Below are 20,796 nucleotides of genomic sequence, written 5' to 3'. Positions count from 1 at the left end.
CTGTCCCACCATCCTTTTTGGTTTCTGGAATTATTTGCACCCTGTTGTTGGGTACCGAGCTGGTGTCATCTGGTGCTGAAAGGATCAGAGTACAGGAGTGTTCTGTTTGTCGGCTCGGGGGCTGGTCGTCACCCCTGTCCTTAGTCTGAGTTCCATTTTCACTCCCGTCAGTTTTTTTTGCAATTCCTGGATCATCGGACTCTTTCCCTGCTAGTGTGGCCTTTAGGGTTGGGGTTTTGTCTGTTTTCCTTAATTTCAACCCTGGCAGAATTTCTTGTGCAACTTCGAGCATCTCTGCATCTGACACCTCGGAGTCCACTGTTAATTTCCGTTTGTATTGTTGGGTAAAAAAAGCTTTTAAGGGACAGGATAGTAAAGGTGAAGGTAACTGGATGGCCTTGGGTCTTTTTCTTTTAATCACCTTTACTTCCTCTCTGCTCCTTTGCTTCGGCTCTTTTATGTTTCTTTTTGGGTGGTTGAGTTGAATTTGCCCTCTGGGGATTTTGTCCCTTCTTAGTTTTCCCTTTTTTTTTTCTTTGTTGATTTGGTACCAGCTTTAATAGCTCACCCTCTGTTCCCTTGTTTGAGTCCTCCTGGTCGCTCGCTATGTTCACTTCCCCTACTATTGGACCCTCTGTGAAGACGTCATCAAGCTCTCTTTCTGAGTCACTAGAGCTAATCTCGACGGACACCATGTTGTCCTTTACCAGGTTTTTATCAGCGAGTGAAGTTTTTAACCTGTTGGTCTTGTTTTTCAAATCTGGGACCTGCCTTTTATATGAGGAATGTATCATCGCCTTAATGTTCAGGGTTTTCTGGACGAAGTCCGTGTTATTTACGGTTCCCAAAGGCAAAGATGGTGCGTTTTCTTTCATTTCTTCAGATCCTGTCCTCGGGGGATCAGTGTCCACAAACAAAGGATATGGCTGAGGCGTCGAGTTGAGGGGACTATCCTCAACCCTCTGATCTTTCTGGCCAACTTCCTCAGTGTTCCGGCTCCCCCCGCTTACCCCGCAGCCAAGGCCCCGCGAAGGTCCTGACACCGGCCGTCCTCCGACAGCCCCAGCTTCGCTACCACTCGTCTCCAGGACGGTACTCGGAGCCCCCGCTGCGGCACTGCAGGACGAGATGGGAACGCGGACAGCCGTGTTGATGGCCTCCTTAGGAACGGTCGCGTCAGTAAAATCCTCGTGCCGGCCAGTCCCCGCCTCCTCCTCCGCCACTCGGTGTATTCGTACTCCATCCACCGAAGGTGTCGCAGTGGGGCAACGACATTACAGGGACACTCGCCGACGCCGAAGCCCATAATGCCGGTAAGCCAGTTAATGTCGATCTTGATTGGGTCTTTACTATCGTTTTCTCTCTGGGGGCTCTCGGTTATTCGATTCGGGTGTCCGCAACTACCCGGGGATCTTCAGCCACCAACATAAGGTCGGCACCCTCTTTATTAAGTGGTGCTTTCAATTTCGGCTTTAACTTCGGCAGGGCCATGCCATGTTCATCTGTCAGTTCAGGCTTCAAGCTAGAACTCCTGGCGTTTCCTGTTAGCGCTAATGGAGGTCATACTTCTGGCTCCATCGCGCTCTTACTTCGTGTCTGCAGCGGACTGCAGCAGACTGGCTTTCACCTCGGCTCTCAGCTCCGCTCACCGCTCCGCAGTGTTCTTGGTCAGATAACGAACCTCCTGACAATGATGTGAATAGGCTACAGGACTGCAGCAGACTAGCTCACACCTCGGCTCTCAGCTCCGCTCACCGCGCCGCGGTGTTCTTGGTCAGATAACGAACTTCCTGACAAAATTATGTGAATAGGCTACAGGACTGCAGCAGACTGGCTTTCACCTCGGCTCTCAGCTCCGCTCACCGCTCCGCAGTGTTCTTGGTCAGATAACGAACCTCCTGACAATGATGTGAATAGGCTACAGGACTGCAGCAGACTAGCTCACACCTCGGCTCTCAGCTCCGCTCACCGCTCCGCGGTGTTCTTGGTCAGAACCTCTATTTATGTTTAAGGACAGCACAAGTCCCCGCTGGGGGTTAGTGGGGTAGATATATCTCTGAGTGTACAATGAAAGAAGTTATAAGTATCCTTTTATGGATGGTCTTTGTGGCTAAAAGGATCCCAGAATTAAATGTCACTTAATTTTAGAGAATATATCAGTCTCGTAGGCTAAGTCCTGTGAGTCAAAGTCAGCATTGGCATATTAACAATGGGCACAGAAGGTGCAATAAATGAGCAATGACATGATAAAAAGACGCTGTAAGGGCTCTAAATGTGGAGTTCACTTGCTACTTAGCACAAGGAATACATAGGTCCTCATTCTGTTGGTCCTGCCGAATCCATGCAAACGAGCACTTCTAATTATGGATTCATGTGGGCAGACTCTTATGCAGGTGCTTATCTTTCTCCATGCATGGCAGAGCCAGATCTTGAGCCCCTACATTCATGAGGTTCAAGACAAGGGGACCCTGAATGCCAGGGCTTCTGAACCTTTCACCACAAGCATGCAGTGATTGCAAGATGATCTGTGCTGTACGCCCATGTTGGAGACCTCCAATGGCGGGCACTATGGGAAACACGGTGGTCACTGGGCCATTGCTGTGTTGACTTGAATAGATTGGGCATGCAACCCCCTTGTGCAGGAAGGACAGGAACAATCCGCTAAACCTGAATTGGCCTGCAGCGACATGGGTTCTGATCCCGACATACCGAGATCATAGTTCCTGCATGGAGTGCACACGCCAAACGGGAAATTTAGTGAGGAGTCTATGTGCGGGGTTCCGGTACTTTGCAGAAACTCTTCCTGGAACTCACATGGGAATAGGGCGGATTAAGTCAAAAGCTCAGAAATCCTTGTCTGCGCCTTCCATCACATCTACCCTTTTCAGACTGCCAGTGATAGTGGGGTGGCTTGAGTGTTGGAACCATGAACTTCCTACTAAACAAGAGAAAATCCCCAGCACCCCCACTGCCTGGGGAAATCTGGGCCCTCAGGATATTTGTCCAGAGTCCCGGGCAATTTGAAAATGCCCATTGATAAGATATTTTCAGAAAACTGAGAGATAAAGGCATTAACTCACCATATCACAAATACTCTTCGATGGTGAATGAATTCCCTACGAGATGCGTTACAAGGGCCTGCAACCCTGTCTGCAAAACCAAGACCAGGAGATCAGAAGCATGTGTGCAATTATGCTTCTATGCAACTAGTCATGCTATGCTTCCTGTTCCCTAGCGGAAGTGAAAGTACGCCAGGTCTTGATTTTATTTGTTACATTTAGAAATGGCACATTTGACCCCGCCGCGCCTCTGCTAAAAGAAACTAAGGATAGCATAAAGCACTGGTATTAGCCATGAGCTGGCAGAGATACATTGGCAAGAAGCTGGCTCCATGGCTAAAAGAGTACCCATCCCAGTCAAGCATAGTCATTGGACGCTTCTTAGTTGGTCTTCTGAGATTTCTCTTCTGGGACTTCAGTCTTTAGCAGAGATGTAACTGGAAACTTCCCTAAAGGTGGAAGCGATGGGGCAGCATCTGCTGTGGAAATGCCCTGCACCCTGCAGGTGCTCCTGAAGGTCACTCTTAAGATCCTGAAACAGGAGAGGGATGTTTGCATATAAACCACATGTTGATAGTGCACACTGCCCACAGGGAGGCCAGGGGGTGCTCTCCCATATTCCCATCGTTCAGACTATGGCTCCCAGGTCTAAGTAAAATCACATCATCCCTGGTGGGCAAAGGGGTCATGCTGGCCCGACTATCTCTGGAAGAGGTATTGCAACACAGCATATGGATCCCAGGGTTCCTTCTTGATTCCACATCTCAAGTACACCGTGGAAGAGACGTATGATGCCTGCCCTGCTGCACTAAATATGGACCCGGCCATATTTAAATGATTTACCTCAACGCATGCTGGTGCAACTGATTAACACGGAGACGTTGCACCTGAGCGAGGGAGTTGGATGAATGGCTGACATCTAACACCGATTCCTGTTTTCTAGCATTATTTTTATATGTAGAGTAATGGGATAATATGTGCCTACTGCTTTGTAGCTTTAATTGTACTTGTAACCAAAATCAATACAATAATTAAGAAAAGATCATTGGAATTGTAGGCAAGCACTTAGTTCCATAAGGAGGGGTGCAGATTGCAAAGCCTTACGGCCCGAGTCGCAAAGATTTGAGCTGGAACAAATGAGATCACTGTGATTAGCCCAGATTTACAGCTGATGCCTAATACGGATTCACAAAGCCAAACACTTAATGTAAAACAATGTGGTCTTGCATAGAGTGCCTCTGCCATTCTGGCAGCCCTGCTGCACGTGACCCGGAAGGGTGAATGATTCAGATCTTCAGGAATCATTGGCTGGTGTACTGTGGGTGAAGGCCCATGATAGGTCCACATCAGTGAAAAGAGCAACATTCTGTCTGGTCGCTGTTACAGAGGACGAGTGTCTGATGGTGGAAGTAGGTCCGAGGTGCTAAAGCCCAGTCCGTATTTTAGTGCCGTTGTGCTGCTCTACCTTGAATAGCCGGATATTCAGGGATTTTCCAAAGGCTAGGCGGTCTTCCTCTGTGCACAGACCTCTGGGTAAAGAATTCCAGAGCTTGGTTGAGAGAAAGGGGGACAATCCTCAGTAACATAACAATTGAAGTGTTTACTAAAACCATGCTACTGGACTGACTTATTCTGGTTGGCTTGTAGTTATTTAATTTACTGATTGTGAATTATGGGCCCCTGCCATGGAAGTTGTAATGAGTTATGCAATATATTCTGGAAATAATCCTTCATCTGATTAGGTGCCAGTGGAGTGTTTGGAAGACTGCAGTGATGTGTTTGTGTCTTTAAAGTCTCAGAAAAAGTCTAGCTGTCATGTTTTGGACTCGTCGTAGTTAGTTAGGCTATCTGGGTGAATCAGGTAGAGGATGTTGTGTAGTTCAGTCTTTAGAATACTAGTGCAGTGAATGCAGGAATATCAGTTAAAGCACAAAAGACTGGATCATTCAGAGTTCAAAGAAACAGTTTCTTATACAATGCATGATGGACAATGCCTTTTTCAATTGGTGTGTTGAGGTGGGCTTGGAAAGGGGCTTTGTTGAGTCTGGGGTACTGTGCTATTGCAGCGTAGATGTTGGGGACGCAGAGGCCTTCAGACAGATGTCCTGGCTTGCTACCATTGACCAGGGTTAGGAAATAAAGCATCAAAAGACATGAAAGGCTGCCAGGGCAGGAATAGGCCTGCCCTGTGCTGCTTCCATCACTGGGATTGTGTGCCTCATCATGAGTTTGGCGGTAGCCCTCAAAAGCAGCGGTAATGGTATTAATGGTGCATTTAAGGGCTGGCCCTATCATGAGTCTGGCGTGTTTACCCCCAGATCAGATCTGGGGGTAAACACGCTGAGAAAAAAATTCCTATTTTCTGCATAATTATCGCCAGCAGTATTACCATACGGTAATTGCACCAAAAATTCCCCATTGAGTCCAATAGGGACTAACAGTTACCGGCCAAACCATGATCCGGTTCTGCAGTCAAGCACTCCTCCGACATCTGTCACCTCCTTGAACATATGGACCTAGATGTTCTTGCTGAGACCCGGTTTAAGGGCAGCTCTGTCACAGGTTTTGACACACTTCTCCCTGAATGCTACAAGATTCTCTATGAGCCCAGCCTCAACAGGCCAGGAGGTGGAGCTGCCCTGATCTTTCCAGAGTGGATCCCTCTCTCCACCATTCCCACTCAGGCCTATTCATCTTTTGAATGGCTGGCCTGCAGGCTCTCTCTCTCTCCTGTCTCCTCTCTTACACTGGCCACCTTCTATTGGCCGCTGGGCCATTCCACCCTCTTCCTCTCGGAATGGGCTGACCTGGCATCTTCTCTCCTCTCTTCCTCCTCCCAACTCCTCCTGCTGGGGGATCTTAACATTCATCTTGACTCTCCTGACTCTTCAGGAGCTTTCCGCAAACCTATGCGACTCTCTCTCTCTCTCCATTCTACCCTCTGGTCTGACGCACACTGATGGCCACACCTTGATGCTCTCATGTCCACAGACATCCCTCTCTCTATCCCTCTCACTACCACACTCTCATGGACCGATCACTCTCTTCTCTCCTCTCACTTGAAGCTCCCTTATCCTTTCGCACTGGCACACCCTGCACTGCCACACACCTTCATGGTCATCTGACCCATGAAAAAAGTGTCAGTCGCTGCCTTTGCCTCCACCTACTCTCCTCCTTCTACTCTTGCGGCTGACTCCCAACCGGAAACAGCCCTCTCTAACTTTCAACTTTCCATCTCCAATACTCTCGACATCCTTGCCCCTGTCATGAGGGTCCGACTGAAGCCTGCCAAAAAGTGCAACTCTTGGTACGGTTCTGAGTTGGCTGACCTTAAACGTAAGTGCAGGGCAGCAGAACGGAAATGGGGATCTTCAGGTGCACCCTCTGACAAGCTGGCCTGCTGCCTTCTGCAAAGGCAATATAGACTTTGCATCCGGTCCAAGAAAAGAGTCCATATTCAAGCCTCCATCTCCGCGGCATCCAACTACACGGCCAAACTTTTCAAAGTCTGCAAGGAACTGGCCAACCCTACTGCAGCCTCTTCCTCTAATGCACCCACCCAGGGCCTTTGTGGGGCCCTGGCTGCACACTTCACCGCAAAAACACAGGCCATCCTGTCATCTCTCTCCTCCACACCCACTCGTGCACCATCATCTCTTGGGCCCCACTAGGCCACTCCCACCACACACCCTCTTCTCTCCTCCCTCTCCCTTGTCACGCCTGAGGAGGTTTCTAGACAGGTCCAGTCTATGAAAACCTCTTCCAAACAGGTGGACCCTTGCCCCTCCAAAACCATCAATGACAACATTGACTTTCTACCTCAAGCCTTGGCTGACCTCTGCAACCTAAACTTCGCTACCAGAGTTTTCCCCACCTCTCTCAAGCATTCTCTTGTGCACCATCTGCTCCAAAAACCCTCTGCCAACCCTTTCAGGCTACCCTTGGCCTCTTCCTCCTCTTCGCTCATTCCTGACTTGTCTGCCCCGAATTCAGTCCTCATGTGCTGCTAAAGATCTCTGCCTTAATGCCAGTAAGAATGATATTGCCCTCATTGGGACCCCTGCTCTCGCTTTCCCACTTTCACTTTCGCCGGCCTCCCTTGGTGCTGTGCCCTCACCCACCAGTTAGGCAACAAATCTGGAGGTCATCTTCGACTCTACTCTCTCCTTCTCTTCTCACATCCCGGACATCTCCAAAAAGTCCCACTATCAGCTGCACCTCCTCAGAGGTATTCTACCTTTTCTTACCTTCCCCCAGAGGCCCACCATCTCCAGAGCCCTGGTTCTCTCCAGACTGGACTCCTGCAACAGTCTCTTTCTGAATCTTCCTACTTCTCTCCGACTTCAACTTATTCGGAACAGGACTGCAAGGCTTATCTTTGGCCTCAAGCCCAAGGACCGCATCTCTCTGGTACTGAAATCCCTCCACTGGCTCCCCTTGGCTGCAACGATCAAGTTCAAGTCCCTCTGCATAGTCCACAAGGCTTTCTGGGGCCAGGGCCTGTACAATCTACAACGCTCTCTTCCTAAATACTCGCATTCTAGAGCCCTCCGCTCGGTCTCCTCCAACTGTCTGTGATTGGGTTGCTTTTCCAAACAGGGATTTGGGTGTAGCTCCTTATCCTCTGCAGGTGTTTCCCTGCCTCTCTCTGTCTTGAGCCGGACCTCCTAAAGTTCCGGAAACTCCTCAAGACCTTCCTCTTCTCCTCCTCTTTCTCTCTCCCTCTCCCTTGCTAACCTTCTTTCTCTTCCCTCCTGACTCCCTCCTCCACTCTCTTCCCCAACTGCTCAGTTTGCCGTCTGGTCGCCTGTTGCACCTCCAGAGCCTCACAGGTCCCAGACTCCCCTGCCTGTCCTGCACTTGCCTCCCCTGCGGGCCTCTGCACTTTGATTGGCACTACTGCACTTGGAATATATTCCATGAGAGGGGTAACCACTCTGCACTTAACCCAGGACCTCGCACTTCCAGTCTGCGCACTTGCACGACCTGAATGTACTAGGTCTAGCAAGATTGTCTGTCCTGGCCTCCCTTTGTCTCCCCTCCCTACATTGGTTGCCTGAAATACTTGTGCATAGGCGTATTAGTGATGACCAACTACCAATCAATCTGAATGTAGACAGGCCTAGTACGGTAGTTTGTTCTGTATGTCTCCCCCCTTCTCTCTGCACTTTTTGTCATGAATTTGCAAGTCGGTAGGCATAGTGCGGTAGTTTATTGATTGTATGCTCTTCTCCTTCTCCCACTCCATTCCCTCATTTCTTCCTTTCATGCACTTGCACTAGTTGAAATGTTGGCCGACTTAGTATGCTAGTTATTTTTGTTAGATCATTTGGAAACTAAGGCCTAAGAATGACGACTGTATTCCCTTGTTCCCTTCCCGCTTCAAAGAGCTTTGAAGCACTTAATTTGTGTATAAGTGCTTTACAAATAAACAATTACATTTACCGCCGGACTGGTGGGCAGTAACACTAATAAATTGGGCTGTATTACAGCCCGGATACCGCCCAACTCGTGATGAGGCCCTGAGTGTGCTTGTCCTTGCGTATTTATATGGTCCTGGATACAGCACATTTTGTTGCTGAAGTGTGATGCAACGGACTCGCGCATCTCTTGGGATGTCAGTGCTGTGCTACAGGGTGAGGCATTTTGGGGTTTGAGAATACTTTATAAGATTTACTTCTGGCCTTTGTGTGCTGAGTGTGTGGTTTGGTGATATTTTTACATTGGTCATTCCTTCTCTGTGTATCTGGAGCTGTTGGTGATTGGTAGGTAATCTTGAGTGCCTGGTTTTCTTTTTTGATGAGAATTAATTTGTCTGCGACTCACTTAGTGACGTGCTTCGTTTGTGAAGTTTGAAGGGCTTCTCCGGGGCCATAATGTCGAGGTGTTTGATATCCTGGTGCATCTCTGGGATGCACGTGAGCAAATGCTTGTGAACTGCAGTTGCACATGAAGACCTCAGAGATGCTTGAGGCAACCTGGATTTGCTGTAAGCTTAGATTTAGTGAGTCAGATATAAGATAGAGGAACACAGCTTAGGCTGTCATGGGCATCTCCAGGTTGTCTCCAGTTCATTTTGAATCAGGCCATTAGTGTCACCTAAAAAGACCCTACATAAATGCCATGCACTTACAATATGCCAGTCAAGGGAGGCTCTGACTTCTGTAGGGACATCATTGAAATCTCATCATATTGATCAGAATAAGAAAAACAAAGGACTGTTTCTGAGTTTCAATAATCTGAAATGCAAGGGAACCTACACGGTACAATACAAAAGTAAACCGCAACAAACATAAAAGTGGTGGGGGTATGGTGTAATGTTTGCAACCAAATATATCTAGTCGGTGACCCATTATGGCAAATCCCCCAACTGAAGGAGATTCTTTAGGAGGACATTTTTTTACTTCACATATTCTTTTCAGAAATGCAAATTAATCATGGATGTCACAACACAGTCTGAACACTGCAAGACTCACCTGTGCTCTGTGTCTCCAGCAGTCGGTTCATCGTGCTATAGGGTCCGGGTGGGATGTTGAGGTTAGACAGTGCATTGATTCCAGGGTTAACTGCAGCATCTCCTAAAACCTTTTCTTTTACCATCTCTTGAGGAGAACTAGGATGCACAGTTGGGTAGTTCTTGTTGCTCATGATATGTTGAAGTCCATCTTGGCCAGGTAAGGCTATGTCAGGCTGGGGAAGTGAGGACTTGCAGCGGACTGGTTCGAAATGGCAGTCTGCGTGATAAACACTGTGAACAGACTCTGTGTTAGTTGGAGAAGGATTCAGATTGGAGACCGGGGCTGGAAGCATTAGCAAGTTAGTTCCATTATGGAGTGAGGTTGTCTCCACGTCACTTATCTCAGGACTAGCTCGCGGTGCTCTCAAGTTGCCATTGCTCAGATGGTAGTGATGGTGGTGGTGATGGTGGTGGTGGATTAGATGGTGCACGGAGGACCTTCTTCGCCGATGCCGACAAGGTGGTTTTTCAATTACACTTTTCATCACGGGGCTGGACACAAGGCCCACCCTGGAACCCACCACTCCATAGAGTTGAACAAGCTGCTTGCTGGCCTTGCGGACGATATAGACCAGATATTTGAGGAGCTCATCATAACAACTGCCGGGTTCAGAAAAACTTGCGAGGGTGCTGGCATTGGAGAGGAATCTCACCCGCTGCTCCTTCATCAGCTGACTCTCGCGCTGCTTGGTCTCTGAGAACTGGGTTGCTATGACGACCAAACAGAGATTGATCATGAAAAAAGAACCGATCTAAAGAAAACAGAAGGAATAATTAAGGCCCATTGGCGGACAGATACACTCAACCCTCCCCAATATTTCACACTTTTCTGTTGATCCCTTTCCTCCATCTCTTCTCTCCACCTGTTTCTGATAATTCCTCGGTCACTTGCATGAATGCGCTTATTGATCACCCTCTTTTCACCTGGAAAGTAACTCTGTTATTCCTTCAATCTTCACCTCCAACTTAGCAACCAGGTGGGAGTCTTTGTAAATCCAAATGTCAATGCACTATCAAATCACACTGACCTGCATACATTTTCTTGTCTGCGCACAAAAACACAGCGAGAACACTATCACCGCAACATCACCATTAACCACTGGTAAGACTCTAACCTACATACAAGTCATAATTGCCACTGCAACTTCTCCTCCCCCACTTTCACCAAGATCTCCTAGTGGTTAAGGCCCCTGAATTAAGCTTAGCTAAACAGGAGTGTTCAAGTCTAGTTTCAGCCACTAGCTACACCATGGTGCCTAGGAATAGTTTACACCATAGCATACACTATATGGACAGCTCCCCATCCCCCACTGTGTTTTCCAAGCACCTTTCATCCCTGCTACCACAAGCTCTTATCGCTTCTCACTGCTGCTTCGTCACCTACATCTCACAACCATTCTGGGTAGCCTCAGACACATTTTCTTAACCTCACTCCCTCTTCAAACCCCCACCGTCCTCTCCTTCAGAAAACCAGCCCTCGTCTTCTAATGGCTCAATTCCACTTGTTTTGCTGGAAGTTCTTAATCTCACTGTAGCACTTCTTTTTCACAGCAGTTCTTTTCAATTAATACCCACACACTAACTACCGCCTGGCCCCCTGGATGGGGTGTGGAGCCAATCAGACTGCTCTGAACGGGGGCTGAATTAACTGGCATAAGCCTGAGTTCGGAGAAGCTTCATAACTGCATACCGCGGCAGCTGCCACTCACGGTGAGTGGCAGCTGCCGCGGTTTGCGGCCCTGCCTTAGCATCCCCTTATCAGCAACCACTGATCTGCTTGTTATTTTTTGTTTTTATGAAAAAATAAAATTGTCATGGAAGTTGAAAGACCACTCCTCTTGGTTTGAATACGTTTTCTGTGTTTTTTACCCCAGCGTAATCAACAATGAAAACGAACTAAAGCCAAGAGCAGCAGTGTCTGGTGCCAAAGGCAAGTTGAATTTTTGATTTGTATTGTGATTAAAATACGTCTTAGGCAACTGTGTTTTACGTTTGTGAGTGTTAATGCAGTTATTAATCTCCAGGGGGGGCTGTCCCTGTCAGTAAGAGACTGCCACAGAGTGTTCAGGGACCCTGGCTTCATTCAGGCCCTTAAATTGGCTGCTGAGCTGTTACCGCCAGGGCCATTCCACCCGATGGATAATAGCGCCCCATTAGACGCCCCTTGACTACAGGAGAATTCTCAATTACTCACAATGATCAAGAGAATGAAGTAGATGAAATTGTAGAAGGAATGAGCGTCCATAACAAAGTACATGATGTCCACCCAGCCCTCCAACGTGATGACCTGGAAGACGAAAAACAACCAATTAGAGGACCACACAGAGAACTGCAAATGCATGCTCATAATCCAACAATGGGCCTCCTCCACCCATCAATGTAGCCTTTTGCACAGTGCTTTTTGGCAGGGCACCTTTTGTTTTCAGCAACTAAATGCAAGCACCCGATGTACCACATGGCGTCCCTGCAGCACCTCTTCACCAGACTGGGCTCTACCCTCCCACCACTTACAGCTGCGCTGGGTAGCACAGCAGCCCCCGCCGGCTCATCATCCACTCTGTACAAACTCCCCCCCACCCCCCAATGATCAAACCCTCCCTCTCCTACTGCGGTCTCATCCACGTCACTCTGGCAGTTACACAGTTAAATGTTTATCCCACACCCAGGATCCTTTCCTCCCGTCTCCAGACAGAAATTCCCACCCAACCCCTGGCTTCATACCTGCATTGTGTCTACTAACCACTCTCACCCCTTTAAAACCTTCCTCAAACTGGCCCTCATTGAATCCTTAATTTCCTTAAAAAATCAACTGAATGCAACCACCGATGCATTCTTTCCTGCCACATCGTCCCTCTACCGCCCATCCACTGCTCCCACACCTGCGTGCTGTATTAAATGCTGCTGTTACCCAATGCAATGATCCTCAATGTATCCACCTAGGATGGAGTCAAGCCTGCCGATCCAACTCGCTGAGCACAGGCTTGCCCCATGCCCAAGGTGAAATATTGGCCGAGCTATCCACCTGGAGCTAACACTCCGGATCACGCAGGCCACGTACGTGCTGTAATAAATGCTGCTGTTACCCAATGCAATGATCCTCAATGTATCCACCTAGGATGGAGTCAAGCCTGCCGATCCAACTCGCTGAGCACAGGCTTGCCCCATGCCCAAGGTGAGATATTGGCCGAGCTATCCACCTGGAGCTAACACTCCGGATCACGCAGGCCGCGTAGAAGATCCGCACCAACATTGGCTCACTGTCTGCAAACTCTCCTTCTCCATCAATCTCTTTGCCATTCATCATTGCCGAATGCAGCCACTTCCAGCACCGTATCGCTTCCATTCGACCATTCTATCGCATCCCTTCCTCGTATATCTTTATAGGAGTTCCCGCTATCTTATAGAAACTCTGAGCGATCTGGGCACCCCTTTTCAACTTCGTCACACTTCTCCTCCATAATCATTCAGCTCACAAATTCTTCATCCAGAAGCACACCCTTTCTGCCAATTTCCCTCTCACTTCCCAAGCTAGACCCAACCCCCTGCTGTGTTACTGAACCCCTCATATTCTCTTCCAAAAATGGTTTTAATCATTAAAAACCTCAGCTGACCTTTCGTGCAATGCAGCTTTTTTCAACCAAACCCTATGGACTGGTAACTATTCTTAAGGCGTCAGGAATACTTTTTCCATCTCAATCCTAAAGAAATCCAGATTTTGTCATTTTTGCCGTTGTATACCCATAGGGTAGGAGTCTCAGGAGGTCCATTCAGCACCAGTAGCCAAGATATTGCCAAGTTGCAATGCAAGTAGTGCAAGACTGTGAAGGCCAGAAAACAAGCATTCTCCTGCCATGAATCCATACTCTGGAACAACATCCTGCTAACATCCAGCTGGCTCCCTCCCTCCTGCGATTCAGGAAAGATCTAAAGACACCGTTTTCTCAAAGAACACTTTTCCGCCGACAAAAGGTGAACCCTCTTAGTATTTTTCACTCTCATGATTGTACAGCACTGTGTTGCTCATGAGCTGTATACATCACTTCCATAGATACACATCCAGTCTCTCACCCCTTCTTATATATAACTCTTGATGAGATGCCCTGTACCCGATTACATTGGTTTTTTTCTGATAGCTCACCATGTATTTGAATGGAAACTTAAGATTAACCACTTATTCGGCATCCTGCAATTAGGCTTCTACCAGATGCACTCCACCGGGACAGCTATCTCTGCCAACTACCATGCCCCCTCCTCCATCCTCCTTGTGAGGCCAGTTTAAAGCCTCAAATGTGATCCCTTAATCATTTTTCACCTGCAACTTTGGCTAAAATGCTGACCACAGAGTGTCGTCTTTGCATTATTTTTGTTAATGAAGGAAATTAGAGCTGCACGCTTTAATAATGCAGGTGGCAGCTAATGAACGAAATGGGCAAAAGGAGAATTGCCTTCTTTAATAATGGAAGCCGCAGTTTATGAAATATCGGTTGCCATTTGGCTTGTGGTCATATGATATGATATGGCATTTATAAAGCGCCTGTACACAAGTGTTTCAAGGCCAAATGAATGGCTAAATGAATGTAATAGGATTCCTAATATAACATTTAAGTAGGTCATTGATCTTAGTTCATAATAAGGATCTTAATAACCACGAAATCTTATGTAAACAAAGCATTAAAATATGTTGTTTCCTATTTCAAGAAACCACTAAAACTCATGGTATTGTTTTAGGTTTGTGTGAGGTCCTGCAGTTGTACCTTCCCCACACTGGCCAAATACAAAGACAGATGATTTCAGTTCACTGTGTTTGTATTGTCATTTCTTTGGTTGCACATTCTCTGAGCCTTTGCAGCAGAGTTCCCAGCAAACAATGCTTGCGTTCACTCTCAAGTGAGACTTCGTCTTCCTCTCCTGTTATTTTGCTTAGAGAGAAGTAGATAGGCCGCACCCTCATCTATTGGAAGAGAGCTCCCTCTTTATACACATATTAGTTTAGAACTCCAGGAACAAGCCTGACTCACTTTATGACCTCATGTGTTTCATGTAAATAATGCTACCATTGATTGGCTTAAAAGTGATCTGAGACACCATACGTAACACCCGCTAAACACATCCGATGAGAAGTGTGGTTTAAGGAATCTATGACTTGCCATATGCTGCTGCTAAAAAAGAACCCGGAGCAAGCAAACAGGTTCTTTGGTGAACGATAGTTCAGATGAATCTTCCAAAATGAATTGTATTTTAAAGATTTAAGCATGTGACTCCACTTGACATGCATGTCACAGCATAGGCTGCTCTGACGGTAGTAGTTGGATGCAAGACGAAGGGGACCCAACGGATTCAACTTGTTTGATTGTCTGTTGTGGTGCATACAATTTGATCGCCTTTGAAAGAAAACATACTGTAATTGTACAGTGTCCGTTTTTCTGGCAATAAGCCACTTGTTTAGTGCCTCTACACCCAATGCAGATACGCTGCCAGCCTTCATTGCATCCATATCCCTTTCCTGATCTTCACCGTTGGTGTAAAAGGGCCATGACATGACAACCGAATCATCTATTTTGATCATTTTATTTTTTTAATTTTAAAAAATATATATTTATGAACAGCCCTATAGGTTCTTCTTGAGAACATACAGACAGGCCAACTTCATTCTCTCCAAACTCATGTTCCCTCCTATAAATATTTCAAGGACCAACCAACGACATTCTAACCACAGCTTGAGTCAAGCGTCCTCTCCAGCGCGGAGTCTCCATGCCATGACGCGCACCGCAAACTGTCCTCTCCAGCGCGTTAAGGCTTCCCTTTAAAAAGCTGGTCGAAGCAACATTTGAGCCGGGTCCTCGCTCCACCTCCCCAATCACCAAACCTTACTGTACTCTTGATGTTGACCATGTACCCCCACATTCCCACTGTAGGGGACAGCTTGGGATGCAAGTGCTCAATGCTCATGCCATGTTGGCCGTGACAGCTGACGGAAGCTGCATGCAGCATTGTGTGAGCATGCATTGTTCACACAATGCCTGGTACGCTTCTCTCCATCTTTCATGCCTAACACCGCATGAGATCAGGCTACTGAGTACAAGCGTCGCAGGCCGTCTTCTGCAGCACTAAATAATCCGTTTACGATACTGTCTATGGTTGCTATTTGTATTTTGAGCATGTTTCCGGTCTTAAATGTGCTGATCGCCTGTCTATTCCACATAAATGATTCCTCCTCATCACTGCAGCATTTATTTTGTTTTTATTTTTACTGATCAAGAAGGAGAGAGCTTTAATCACACACCTTGCAGATGAGGCGGACTAGGCTCTAGAAAGATAATTGAGAAAATATTGATCCTGGTGGCCCCAGCAGAAGGTACACGTTAGAACGTGGACTGAGGAACAGCACAGGCTGACAACAAAGGACCTGCATGTGCACAAGGAACAAAGAGGTATAAAGAGCCCTCCCAGCTGGGAAGCAATGTGCAGGATATGCAAGCACATTTGCAGTATATACGACTAGTCATATAATAATAACTTAGGACATCCTGTCCACTCTCGCTTCCTCTACCTCTGCTTCCTCCTCCTTCTCTGCCCCCCTGGCCTGTCTTTGGCTGCTTACCCTCCTCACTTGTCCTGCCTTCCCCTGTTCACCCCTGACGATGTTTCTAGACAAGTCTGATCTATGAAAGTATCGGCAAAGCAGATTCTCCCCTTCTCATCCAGAACCATCAAGGACCACATCAACACACTGGCCCCTGCTCTGGCTGACTTCTGCAACCACTCCTTTGCCACTGGAATCTTGCCCTCCCCCTTAAGCACTTTCTTCTGTACCCTGTTCTTAAGAAGCCCTTTACGCTGAACCTTCCTCAAACTATTCCCCGATCTTCATCACTCCTTTCCTGGGCAAACTCCTGGAAAAGCTGGCCATCGCCCTGCTTAATCTGCATACTGAATCTGTTGGTTGTTTCTACGACCACCAGTCTGGTTTCAGAGCTGCCAGAAGCTTGGAAACTGCTCTCCTGAACACCTGTGAACACTTGCTCTCTAATCTTGACTCCAATCTTCCTTCTTTCCTCATCCTCCTCTATCCTCTGCTTTTGACATGGTCAACCATGCCATCTTGCTCAATCGTCTCCGTGCAAACCTGGGTATCACTGGTCAGGCCCTGTACTGGTTGATCTCCTTTCTCGCTGACCAACCCTTTCATGTTCAACTGGGGTCTTTCCACTCTTCTATTTCTCTCTCTACTTGTGGTGTTCCCCAGGGGTCTAACCTTTCTCCTTGGCTATTCAACCACTACCTGGCACCTTGGGCCCACCACGTCACTACTTCTGTTCTAACTTTCAGTGTTAAGCGGATGACACCCTGCTCTCCTTCAGGCTCCCCTCAGCCACCTCTGCTCCTTCTCCCATACCAGACTGTCAAGCCGTAATTCAGGTATGTTGTGCTGTCAATGATCTCTGCCTTAATGCCAGTAAGACCGAGATCCTCCGCATCGTGACACTTGCTCCCTCCTTTCCTCTCTCTCTTTGGCCACCCACCCTGAGCCGTCTTCCTGCTCCTTCCTGTGAGGCAAAGAACCTTGGTGTCATCTTCGACTCCACCCTCTCTTTCTCTCCTCATATCAAAGTTTTCTCTAAGAAGTTACACTTTCAGCTGCACCTCCTCAGCGGTATTCTGCTTTTTCTCACTTTCCCCCAGAAGCTCACTGTCTCTAGAGCCCTGGTCCTCTCCAGGCTGGACTATTGCAACAGGCTCTTTCTAAATCTGCCCATCTCTTTGACCTTTACAACTCATCCAGAATAGGACTGCTAGACTTGTCCTTGGCCTCAATCCTAGGGATCGTATCCATCCAGCTCTGAAATCTCTGCACTGGCTCCCAGTGGCTGTAAGGATCAAATTCAAGACCCTTTGCATCATCCACAACGCTTTCTGGGGCCTGGGACCACACTACCTCCAACTTTCTCTTACTAATAATCTTCCTTCTCGAGCTCTCTGCTCATCCACGTCCAATTCTCTGAGGGTCAGGCACTTTTCGAAGCAGAGAATGGGGGGAGATTGCTTTCCTCGGCTGGGGCCTCCCTCTGGAACAGCCTCCCTGCCTCTCTCAAACTTGAGCAGAACCATCTTTGGTTTCGTAAACAACTCAAGACCTCCTGTTTTGCTTCCACTTTCTCTTGTACTCTCCCTTAATAAAGACCCTGATAGCTCTGCACACTGGTCACTTGGCCATTCCTGAATGCGAGGCCCGGCTCGTCACCTGCACTTCTCCTCACCCGACCCTCTCAAGCCCCCTTGGCACTTCTCTCCTCCCCTCTTCCTTGTACTTGTGCAATCTGAATGACACAAGGCCTAGTAAGATCGTTGTTTGTCCTCCTTCTGTTTCCCCCTCCTTGTCTTGTCGCGCCTAGAAACACTTTTGTACAGGCGCATTATAAATAACTTATCATATCATATCATTACATCAATACACAGTGACATAGAATCAGATACAGAATGTACAGCGGGATAAGGCGATCAAGGGGCTGGGTTAAGAGACATGCTCCCCTTCTAGGGAGGAGATTTGAAAGCAGTGATTTTAGTATGTTTTCAATGTCATGGAGTGGTTGCTTCCAATAAAAGGGGCATAGAGAGAAAAGGATTGTAAGCAAGAGGCAGCACAGGGTGGTGAGAATAGGGAGATTGAGTGGAGTGTGGGAGCAAAAAGTAAAAGGGGGCAGTGATGGGCGACAGCATTACACACGTAAGGGGTGCTAGACTACGAATTGATTGAAAAATAAGTCGAAGCAATTGAAAGAGAGATCTGTGATGCATTGATGTACATTGAGAGCCAGCCAGGATTGAGGGAATCATCAGAGAGAGGAGATGAGCAGGGGAGAGGGAGGGGGGCACAGTGTGTGGGTTATAATGTGGAGAACTGTGTTTGGGGAACGTGAAGAGGGGGAGATCTATGCGGAGGGTAAAACAGTAGTTAAGTTCAAGTTGACTAAGTACAAGGGTGGATGCAAGGTAAGAAGGGATGAGATGTTCCTGATATTCAATAGTTTGGGCCTGTTGCCTGTCATGGTGGTGGTCATATACTGGTGGATTTTGAGCTCTCTGTTGAAGAGGACACTCGTTTGAGAACTTTGTGGAATTATGTGAGAAGGTCAGTGGGAAAGACTGGGGGGAGTGAAAGAGGAGTGGTTTGAGAGATGTAGAGAGGTAGAGGACTTCTGTCTTCGAGAACTTCTGCATACAGCGTCATTGTTATGATCCAGGTATTCCTGCCACAGCTTGGCATCTATGGGTGTCTCAGGGATGGAACGTAGTGTTGTGGAATGTTGTGGCGGCGAGATTCCTGAGAGAGCTGTTGGTGTGAGCCAGCTGATCGGAGGGGCTGGTGGATGTTTCTTTTGCCCTTAACTTAAGACCAACTTGATTTATATACTTTTAAGATATTACTTCGAACTAAAGTGAAGTTCCTAACTACGACAGGTGTCTGCCTCATCATTGAACACCAAACGTATCAGTCATCCAGGGAGTGTGTCATCAATTCTACTGACACAGTCTGCTGCACGATGCAGTGTTCAAAATGCAGAAGAAAAGGAGGAGGAGGTGTTCACCTTGTTGCATACACAAAGTGTTGGTCAAGCTGTGCATAAGTGGTGCACGACGGCTGGAGATAGGTGGAGTCCAGGTCACTGAATCCTGAATGGCACTAGCCGCAGAAGCCTGGCCAGAGAACCTAAGCTCCAGGGAATGTTCAGCACAAAAAGAAATGAATTCTCCAATACCTCCTTGAAGATCTGCTGAGGGCTCCTGGGACACAGAAATGGGTCACCAGAAGAAAGGTTTAACCAACAGAGGATTGGACTTTTGGTACTACAGGTATGACATCCCAGAGAGGCATGGACTGACTGATCAGAGGCAGCAGAACCCTCGCGTAAGCGTAGAGATACAGTTAATGAACCTGCAAACATCTCTGGAAGAGCAGAGAGCAAGCAGTACTAAGTGGAGAGCAGTGGTCGAAGGGAGCGCAAGCTGCTGGCAGCAGTGCTCCTTTACTTTTTTTAATTAAGTTTTACTGTTCCTACACCTTTATTTTAGAAATAAACCCTTCCCGGCTGGTGTTTTAAAATAGAAGTATAGGAAGAAGTTGAAACGTACACTTCAATGCACTGCACTGAACGTTCCCTTAAACAGCAGGCTCATGAGTTTGAGGGTTTGTATTGTGCGTGGGAGGGGGTGTGGTGATGGGGCTTCTGGGAGGCGGGGGCAGGCCAGCAGGGAACATAGTTCCACTACTACTTTTCGTACACATCGACCACTGGTGGAGAGGAGATACCCAGAGACCGATTAGTAATAATGACCAGTATGGCTGAGAGGGATTGGCCGGGCACCTTGGCAGGTAGCATTTGGAGATTGGGGTTGAAGGTAATGCTTCATGCTGGGAGATTGAGCTGAAAGCCCCTCTGAAAAACAGAACGCGGTTGCCAAAGAAACGATCCGTGTTGTGAAACTGAGCCTAAAGTGACACAGTGAACTGTGAACCTTGCTTTTTCGGCAATTCAATCAAAGATCCCCCCAAAACCTTAATTTGGCTGACTGGTGAGACACCTCTACTAGAAGTGCCGTACAGAGAGCAAACATACAGACAGCGGCGAAAGCCCACTGCCCGGATGCCTTTATAAAGTTTCTATCATAATATTGGTGCAGGTAGGCTGGGTAGTGGAGGGCAAATGCATTGGACCATAAAACAGGGGACACTGGTGACAGTAAGACACACAGAAATATATTGTACATTTTGACAAGGAGACAATATTTACTAAAATGTATATATATATATACACACACACACGCACAGCTGGTTTGCATCAGCAAGACGCGTAAATGGAGGGCACTAATGGTGGGGTAGAGGATGCCCCTTCACTGGCTATCAGGTGGTGTTTAAGACTGCCCTTAAATAATTCCACTCAAGGAATTGCTTTGGTGCTGGGGGAGAGCATTCCAGTGTTGAGGGATCAGTAAAGAGAAGGAGCGGAATTGGGGCGGAGGACAAAGAGCCTGTTGAGAGTTCTAGAGACGAGAGCCCGAATGAGGAAGCAGAAGGAGATGCAAATTGATAGGTATTGAGAGAGGAGAGGGAGATGCAATCTGATAGGTAGTGAGAGAGGAGTGAGAGATGCAATCTGATAGGTAGTGTGAGAGTAGAGGGAGATGCAATCTGATAGATAGCGCAAGAGGAGTGGGAGATGC

The 20,796-nt window shown here is 47.6% G+C and overlaps 1 protein-coding gene across 12 annotated transcripts in view; it reads right to left on the bottom strand.

Moving 5' to 3' along the window:
* CACNA1G (calcium voltage-gated channel subunit alpha1 G) overlaps window positions 1-20,796 on the bottom strand; it is a 1,457,373-nt gene that overhangs the window by 660,557 nt on the left and 776,020 nt on the right. For all 12 annotated transcript variants that reach the window (XM_069654906.1, XM_069654897.1, XM_069654896.1 and 9 more), the window contains 2 exons: window positions 11,771-11,863; window positions 9,536-10,328 (listed from right to left, as the gene is read on the bottom strand). In XM_069654906.1, the coding sequence (XP_069511007.1) occupies window positions 9,536-10,328; window positions 11,771-11,863 (886 nt within the window). The remainder of the gene's footprint in view (window positions 1-9,535; window positions 10,329-11,770; window positions 11,864-20,796) is intronic.

The sequence above is a fragment of the Ambystoma mexicanum genome, chromosome 3q, assembly GCF_040938575.1.
Source record: "Ambystoma mexicanum isolate Mex_15411 chromosome 3q, UKY_AmexF1_1, whole genome shotgun sequence".
NCBI lineage: Eukaryota > Metazoa > Chordata > Amphibia > Caudata > Ambystomatidae > Ambystoma > Ambystoma mexicanum.
The sequence above is the reverse complement of the archived record's forward strand: the minus strand, read 5'-3'. Positions and strand labels throughout refer to the sequence as shown.